The 9,534-nt window shown below is 44.2% G+C and overlaps 1 protein-coding gene across 2 annotated transcripts in view; it reads right to left on the bottom strand.

The window, feature by feature from the left end:
- Nucleotides 1-4,616: 4,616 nt before the first annotated feature.
- Nucleotides 4,617-9,534, bottom strand: part of LOC125035795 (lysine-specific demethylase 2A-like) — a 47,089-nt gene continuing 42,171 nt past the window's right edge. For both annotated transcript variants that reach the window (XM_047628011.1, XM_047628010.1), the window contains one exon: nt 4,617-8,735. In XM_047628011.1, the coding sequence (XP_047483967.1) occupies nt 5,043-8,735 (3,693 nt within the window). In that variant the 3' untranslated portion in view covers nt 4,617-5,042. The remainder of the gene's footprint in view (nt 8,736-9,534) is intronic.

Consider the following 9,534-nt stretch of genomic DNA (forward strand, 5'->3'; position numbering starts at 1 on the left):
GGATACAGAGTATTTTCTTTGATAGTTTTGAGTTTGTAACGTTATACCACAGACGTACAAAATGACTTTGACCAAAGTCAATACCAAGTCACATGACTCGAACACGTTGGATATTCTCACCATGTCGTTCCAGCGACCGTCGTGATTGACTTCAAATCTTACGTATATTTGATGTACTGCTAAAAAGGCACAGAAACATTTTATGCATCCTTACAATAAAAAGTTTTATCAAGAAACTTACGATGCGATCGTAATCAATGAAAATTTAAATCGCTATCTGAGACTACGTGAAATATATTTGAAAATATCGCGCTCTGATTGACTGGCCGGAGTGTATCAAACCGTATCAAATTGAAGGTAAACAATTTGATACAAAATGAAAAGATGTTTCAATGATGTACGCGTAAAGGGCAAACATGTATCAGAGTGTATCAAAGTGTTAGAGGTTTCGGAAATGTTACAAAAAGGGCCTTAAACTGGCTTTGATTCTATATTTTTAGAGGACTGTCAATCAAACATCGGTTATACATGGCTGAAGGGCTGTGCCACCGCTTACATTATTCAATATCATCTGGTTGGTAAAAATCTTTTATATCGCTAAAATAAAAGCAGTGTCAATAATAATATACTCAATAAATGCTGCTCTTTGAATAGTGCTATTTGATCAATAGGATGCAGTTTTTGAGCAACAAAGTAAGTAATGTGTAAGATTATGCGACCTGGGCACCTTGCACATTTTGCAGTGGTGACTTGAGACTGGCTTTGTCTCCAAAACTTCTTCCTGTGCATACCCTATGCGTAATCTGGATAGTGTAACCTGCTGGTGTAGGACATCCCTAGTTACCACGTTTCCTGGGCTAAATGCATGAAGTCAGAGAAGACAGCTGCTGTTCACTACCTTTATTGATGGCATGGTATATGACTAGAGAGAGAGCGAGAGAGAGAGAGAGAGAGAGAGAGAGAGAGAGAGAGAGGGAGAGGGAGAGGGAGAGGGAGAGGGAGGGAGAGAGAGAGAGAGAGAGAGAGAGAGAGAGAGAGAGAGAGAGAGAGAGAGAGAGAGAGAGAGAGAGGGAGGGAGAGAGAGAGAGAGAGAGAGAGAGAGAGAGAGAGAGAGAGAGAGAGAGAGAGAGAGAGAGAGAGAGAGAGAGAGAGAGAGAGAGAGAAATATATTTATATGCATATATTGTATAAACCTATATATACGTGAATTTACATACATAGGCCTACATATACACATATAAGAAGGCATGTACGACCAGCTTCTAGAAATTGAACATATGTTAAGTTATAGATAAAGTTTTAAATTAATAAAACGTGTAACAAATGCAATGCAATGCATGATAATTACTGTAATTTTCTGAAATCTGTAACAATACATCGCAAAAACTATGGCGTAGCTTTCAGGCAGTACAGACATCCCGGAGTAATGTGAGCCCCGCACTTGCATTATTAAATAGCTATTCCTTTTGATTCCAAGGCTACTGTTTTGTCTCGACTCTTTAGTTCCGACTTTAGATCCGACAGTTGCCCTTCAAATAAGCAAGTTTTTTTTTTTTCTTCTTCTGTCCTTTGTTTATCTTTGTTCTTCACCGCTTCCATTTTTTTTTTCTGCAGCATTTGTCATCATTTGTCATATTTTTTCTTATCCAGATTTTCTTAAATTCTTCGTGGGTGGCCAGGACTTTAGCTTTCTTTATTAACTCAGTCACCATCTGCTTATTCATTAATGTTACTTTTCGAATAATCCCAGCTTCCTATGACCTATGAAATTCTGCCCAGAGAATTCGGGATTTGTGAGCTTAAGAATACTGACAACTAATTTCTTGTCTTCGTTGTATCGTTCGATTCCTTCTTCAACTTTTCTTCTCATGTCCCAATATGACTATGTCCTTGTTTACATCAGCGTGTTGTCAATGTGTGGTTTAAATTATTATTTAATAACTCTCTGCAAAACTCTTTGATTTCTTCCTTTCTGATCTTGATGTCTTTTTCTAACACCATTTTTTTCCATTTCAGTTAGTTTCTTTTACTTTAGACACAACGGCATATGTAGCTGCCACTTTTGCCTCTTCCATTATTTGAGACTGGCTGCTTTCAATCTGCTGAACAGCTTCCTGTCCTTCGATTGCTTTTTCTTGCAGATTCTTTGCTTCGATTTGACTACAGTTGCCGATCTTGGTTTCTACTTCTTCCACCTTTTCCTTGAGTTCTTTGATTTTCTTTTCAGACTTTTCAGTAATTTCTCTCTGAATGTTTGTGTTCCCGCACAAATTATCGACCATTTCCCTCAAATGTACGTTTTCTCCACGTATTTCCAAACATTCTACTACCAGGCTGTCTCCCTTGGCTTCAAGAGCCTCAATTCTAACTGCTGCTTCCGCCATATTCCTATTCTGATCTTACTTGTTGTCCATTAAATAAACACAAAACGGTAGTTGTCTCAGTTCAGAATTTGCGGTCACTCTTACCTTCGCTCTCACGTCCCGGGTCACCAAGCCTCACAGTCTTTCTCAAATTTTTACTTTTTCGTTCACATCATAACCCAAATTTGTCTTTCAACAGTAAGTATGCACAGTTACAGAGCCCATGTATATGTAAGTGGGGATGCATTTGTGTGCATCTACCTACACACGAGGACAGATATAGATTTTCGAACAGAGAGACATGGATTTATAATTAGGTTGCTAAAACCAGATACAGAGAGACATGGATCACAGATATAGAGATGAAATACAGACATAAGTGGAAAGAAGTGTAAATATGTATCATATATTTGCCATTATTTGAATGCATGCATGTGTGTATTTGGATCATTTTCTATGTATGGGTACTATGTACGTTTGTGTTTGTATGTGTATATGTTTGGTTGCATATATGTACCTGTATGCGTACCTGCGTTAATGAGGAGCGTACAATATAAATTTCTCCTGACCCAATTCCACTTATCCTAAGAAATTTCACATGCACAGTGATACATATTTCTAGACGTTATGTGTTGGTTTCCAGTCCTTAACTCATTACATGTTTTCTGTTAAAGAGGCGAATGCCCAATAACGTATGGAAATGGAACCAGTAGAGCATCGAGCAATGATCGGGGTTTTATACTTGAATGACAGCACACCACAAAAGACTTTCGATAAATCGAAAGTAATTTATGGGGAGGATGCCCCATCATTCGACGTTGTTAAACAATGACATCACCAGTTCAGGTGTGGTCGGAGATCGGTGGAAACGGCTCCTATCTCAGGGCAACCCCAGTCTGCCATTGATGAAGACACCATTCATCAAGTGGAGACTGCCATTTAGGCAGAACGCCGTATTACTGTTCGTCAGCTAGCCCAAGATGTCAAGATTAGTGTTGGTCTGTGGAATAAATCATTCATGACTATCTGCACATGCAAAAGTTGTCTGCACGTTGGGTTCCCAAGCTACTCACACCTTTACAGAAGCAGAAACGAGTCCATTGTTCCAGTCTCGGTAGGCAAAGTCATACTCATAATCTTTCGGGACCAGCATGAGGTAGTGATGATGGATTTCCCGGCAAAAGGTACAACAATTACTGTATCATTGCTGTCCCGTGGCTTCGGCATCCTTGCTCATCCTCCTTATTCTCCAGACCGCGCGCCATCTGTCTTTCACCGCTTTCCGTCCATGAAGTCATTTTTAAAGGGCAAACGTTTCCAAGATGACTGATTGGAGAAGTGTGTCACTCTTGGTGGGACATATGTAGAGAAAGACTTAGTAACTGTCGGGAAATCTTTAATGAGTTTCCCTCGTACGTGTAAGTATTTGTATATGTGTTTGTATGTGTATGTGTATATGAGTGTGTGTGTGTATGTGTGTGTGTGCATATAAGTGCATTAGTATGTGTTTGTGTATGCGCGCCCGTGCATGTGTGCACGTGTGTAGCCCAGCAGCTGTTTCAAACTTCGCACTTTTTCTAGTGAGTACTGTGAGCGTGTGCTAGTTGATTTTGTGTGTGTGTGTGTGTGTGTGTGTGTGTGTGTGTGTGTGTGTGTGTGTGTGTGTGTGTGTGTGTGTGTGTGTGTGTGTGTGTGAGTGTGTGCGTGCGTGCGTGCGTGCGTGCGTGCGTGCGTGCGTGTGTGTGTGTGTGTGTGTGTGTGTGTGTGTGTGTGTGTGTGTGCGCGTGCGTGCGTGTGTGCTTATGTATATTATGTATATACATGTGTAATCATTATTAAAATATAAGTAACCGTGTAGAATGTCATACAAACCACTAAACCGGTTCTGCTTTAAAAGTACTATTTTTTATCCTTATTCTCAAAACCATTTGAAAATAATTACAAACCATCCTCGAGAAAGAGAACTGATCCATTCTTAACATGTCCTTCGCGTTCCGAAATAATGTGCATTGATATGAATTATCCATTTCCTTCAGTACAATAATCTGCATCTCTGAATATTCCCCCGAAAACTGCCAACAGATGACACAGCAGAAGTAGCATCTGCCACGTCAGTAACCAACATTATGAATGCTGTGTTGTTATCCTGAACTCCATTACCCCTAGCTGACAGAGTAGGCATCTGCAAGGCATGAGAGATATGGCACAGAGCACGCATTGGCTGAAGGTGAAAGACAAAAAAACAAAGATTATTTTTTTTACTGTACATTTATTTGTAACTTACAGAAACTGGGGGGAATTACTGCCAATTACTGAAGATACTAATACGAAATTGCACCAAGTTATATACATATAAAACAACACCTTTTTAACATACATAATGAGTAAATTACATATAATCATGTTCCAATGTAACATCAAACAACATGAAGTTCAAACGTGAAATAAATCGTATCCTAATTATTCTTGAACAATTATGTACAATATGATATTTCATGAGAGGGAGCGGCCTACATAGTTTACACGAACGCCTACAGAAAATAAACCTAGTTCTTTCGTCTATGGCCCTATCAGTTAACATATCTTACAATGTTATTCTCAAAGGACATAAAGTATGAGATCACTTTAGAAAATATAAGAAATCGTTCCGAAAAATATAGACTTCACAACAAACACACACTACTGACACATGGAGAGTCGTCTTGGTGACCTGTGAGCTCTCTCCGGTCTCTCTCTGCTTCCGGACCTTTCTCTGTGGAGGTCTGAGGGCTTCTTGGGCGCTCGACTGCCTTCCTCGGCCTCGTCCTTGCTCTTCTTGCTGGAGCTCGAGGGGCCTTCGTCGCCTTCGTCGCCCTTCCGCTTGTGCTTGGACCCCGAGTCGGAACTCTCGCTGGAGTGCGAACTGCCCTTGCTCGCTTTGGCTGGAGACTCCACTTGCTCGGACGATGGGTTCTGGAGGGCCTTGGCTTTCTCCTCTTTCGCGTCCTCTTTCTTCTTCTCGGCGCTCGATTTCGCGCCGTCGTCGTCCCTCAGGGATCTCCTCCTGGACCTGATCTTCTCGAGAGCAGAGTCTTCTTTCCGGGTGTTTTCGGAAACGCTACTCGAATCACTAGAGGCTTCCCCGTCGTGGGATTTCCTTCGCAGTTTCGACATGTATTCCTCGGATTCTGTTTTTACCCTCTTGGCCACCTTGGAATCGTCTTCCTTCTTCTCGGCTGTTTTGCCAGAGAGAGAATCCCTTTCTCTTCTCACGGCTATTGGCCTGGGGGACTTGATTTCCCGCCTTTCTACCTCTTCAGTCGGGACTTCCTCTTTATCCTCCCTGCTCTCTCTACTTCTTCTGGAAGTTTTTCGTGTATCCACGACCGACTCGTTGGACTTAGCTTGCTCTTCATCTTTAGGAAGATCGCCCTGCTTCTCTTCGGTTCCCTTTTCACACTTTAACCTTTTCGTTGACCGCGTGACGATGTCCTTTTCTTGCTTTAACTTCCCTGATGCCTCTTGGCCAAGGTGCTTGTCTCCAGACCTCTTGCTGGCGGAACTTGGCCTCTTCTCATCAATTTTCCTCGGGGCAGGTGACTTCATTTCCTTTTCGGAAGAATCCTCTACTGTGATTTTATTCATTTCTTCTTCGCGACTTTTTGAATCTCGCCTTTTATCTTTCGGGGATTCTGTGCTCACTTTTTCATTCTTATCTCGCTTTTCTTCCGACTTCCCTTCTTGTTCATCCTTTGACCTCCTTACACTCTGTCTCCTCTCCGGTCGCCTAACCCCAGACTCGGCCTCTCCTTTCCCTTCGTATGTGTCTGCCCGATGGACCTCAACTGATGTTATGATGATGTTCTTTTGATTTTTCTGCTGGTCTGCACTCTTTGCCGCACTGCTGCTTGGGCTCGAGCTTGTACAACTTTTCTTTTCTACACACTTCCTTTTGCTTACTTGCTCTGGAGAGGTTGGCGTTTTCTTTTTCGCGGCTGAGGCTGCCGGGGAGCCACCTTTCTTGCTTTCGCCGCCTACGGGAATTCCAGATTTTTTGTCTTTTTCTTCACTTGGAGAAACACCACCAGAGACGTTGGCAGTCTTCTTGTCAACTTCCTCAGTGGCAGGTGGACTGTTCTTCTTACTTTCAGTCGGTGGCGGGCCTGCCTTTTTCACAGTGTCCGCTGAATCAGCATTGTTCTTCTCTGTATTCTCGGAGGGGGCGGCTTTGGCTTTACTTTCTTGTTCCGACTTTGGTGCAGGTTTTGAGCCGTCTTCAGCTGTATTTCCCTGTTTTTGGGGGGTCTCCTCAGCAGTATCTGTAGCATTTTTTCTTCTATTTTGCTCTGCCGATGAAACAGACTGGCCCTTAGATGGACTTTGTTCAGATGCACATTTCTCTTCATTGTCCTTTTCGCCTGAATTTGTATTTCCGGATTTTTTCTCTCCAGCTTGATTTGAAGTCGTATTTTGCTTCTTAGTATTGGCATCGGAACTAGAGCATTTCTTTGAGACATGTTCCGCTGTCTTATCTTTCCCTTGCTGTGAAAGGGAAATATCATTACCTTTGCTTTTCTTTTCGCAAGATGGACTCTTGTTTCTCTCTTTGTTTTCCCGCGAAAGAGAAGCCTGATTCTTGACCGCCTGCTCAGGATTTGTCACCTTTTCGGTGGTTTGCTCTGAAGATTTCTTAACCTTTTGGTCTAACTCATTGAGATTTCCGTCTTCTGAGCTGCTACTCCCCTTGGCTGGGTCTGCAGAACTTGCAGGCTTTTTCAATGCTTGGTCTGGATTGCTGGAGGCCTTCCTCTCCTTGAGTTCTGGACTGGAATTCTTCTTGGCAGTGTGTTCTGTATTTGATGATCTGTTTCCACTTTCGCCTTCTCCCTCCTGCAGGCGACTCTGTCTCCTTGTTGACACTCGCAAGCTGCTGCTCGGCGAGCTTTCTGGTCCCGACTTCGGCGTCACGGGCTCACTCTTGCTTGGCCCCGATTCATCTAGCTTTTTATCGAGGTTGCTTGCGCATTCTGTTTTGTCCCTGTGATTTTGCTTTGTACTGATATTATCAGGTTTCTTTTCAGAGCTTTCGGCCTTTACTTCGGTTAACACCTTATGACAAGCACCCTGCTCCTTCTCTGTTTGAACTTTCGCCGTCTTCTCTGCCGGAGGTGCCTCGGTCTTATTACTGCTTTTCTGATCCTTGGCTTTGTCTCCCAAAGCCGGACTCTCCTCTGGCCCTTTCCTCTTTTCTTCGTCTACCCGCAGTTCCTCTCCCTTCTGCACTGCCTGTGCGGCCCCTGGCGAGGAACAGCGGGACAGAGACGACAAGTCGGAGTCTGAGGAGGGGTCTGCCGTGGGGTCGGGGGGAGGGGGTGGCTTCCGCACCAACACATCCTGATTCGTGAGGGCATACCCGTGTGACTTGCCCCAGACACTCAACGCAGGGAGTGGAATGCGCGAGCACGGGTGAAGGGCAAGCCTTGCGAGGAGGGGCAGACATTTCAGCGAGGGCAGACAGGTAGGGGCCAGACGGTGACATCCCCTCAGGTCCAATGAAGAGAGCGAGTGGCTCACTACGCTGGAAGGTTGAGCCAGAAGGGCCGCCGTTAATTCTGTTATGCGCTGACAGCTGCTGAGATCCAATGTAGTCAGAAACGGCAGAGAGCGCACGATGGCACGAACCCCTTCGTCTCCAACCTGAGTCCCTGCCAGCCTGAAATCAGTCAACTGGCGCAGTCTTGTTGACGTATCGCGATGTCCTGGCCGGTGAGAGCGCGGCGCAGACAACAACACAGTCAACGAATTGTCAGTCAAGCCTTCGCAGTAGGAAAGATTGAGTACAGACAATGCAGGGCAGTAGGGAGAAGTAAGACATGATATGACTTGCCAATTCTGGCCTTCCAGGTGGAGCTCACGAAGCTGAGGAAGGCGAGCAAGCAGCCAAGAGAACTGCTCTGCCGAAATCTTGGCCCAGCTCAGGTCCAGGGATCGAGGCTGGCGCCGGACGACGCCCTCCAAGTGCGTGGCGTGAATCCTCTTGTGCGACAAGCTGATGGCTTTCCACAACGCCGGGTGGATGGCCCACTGCGCCCAAGCCCGGCAGACCTGCATCACAACTTTGAGGTCCTGGACTGACAGATGGTGAAAGACAGGCAGCATCACCGATCGGTTCATGGTCGGCGGCGGAGGCTCCCGCGCGGCAGTCCGACTCTCCCCGTCGCTGCCACTCTCTTCGTCTTCCTCTTCCTCTTCCTCCTCCTCGTCGGGCAGAGGGGGCGTGGGCCGCACCACCCACATAGGACGGACTAGAGGACGCGAGACTCGAGCCTGCAGCTGCTCCCACGTGGGCATGTGGGGCGGTGCGGCGTCAAGGGCTTCTACGGCGCTGCCTATCTGCAACAAGGAAAGAGGCATGAGGACTCGTGGCGCCTTTGATGCCAAGTGATTATTGCAATTGTACCATATGGCACGCGTCCTTGCTGAGAGAGATGTTAGTTCTGCGAAAAAGATGGTTCGGCTGTTGCATGTAAGCGGCATATTTTTTTTTTTCTTTCTTTCCTCTCTCTACATATTCGCTGACTTGCAAATTCGTGTTAAATCGCTCACCTTTTTTATGCAAAATGACCCGCTCCATTCAGGGTATATAATGCTCATTTTTGTAACTTTCAATCAGCAGGTATTATAAAGGTGACATTTTCAAATTCGTTCTAAGCAGATTATATCGGCTCCTAAAAAGTCAACTCTTTCTATGCTCATGTATGTCCAGGTTGTGTGTTTGATTATAAATAAAGAAAGTGAATTAGTAACTTAAGAGAAATAAGTAAGCAATAATCCGTGTCCGAAACGGTAATGTATTGTTGTTCAATATTTTGTTCTTTTCGTTTGGACGAATGCGATGCCCGACTATTATTTATTTACATGATATACATTTCAAATGTACGCAAATTACTACGAAGAGAAATAACGTGTTATTATAGTATCTTTTTATCCTCACTGGTTGTAATGTAATTTTATTATCCAGTCTATAATAACAAATATCTTCGTTATTCAGATATTCGTCAGCTAGTACACAACTTATTACTTGTCTGTTTTTAAAGTCATACTTCGATTCTGCATCTGAACACTTCCTTGGCGATAAAGAGTGCCCTAAATGATTCTTCTCAGCAAAGATTAATCTAAAACGTTAACAAAA

Source organism: Penaeus chinensis, chromosome 20 (genome assembly GCF_019202785.1).
Source record: "Penaeus chinensis breed Huanghai No. 1 chromosome 20, ASM1920278v2, whole genome shotgun sequence".
NCBI classification, from domain to species: Eukaryota; Metazoa; Arthropoda; class Malacostraca; order Decapoda; family Penaeidae; genus Penaeus; species Penaeus chinensis.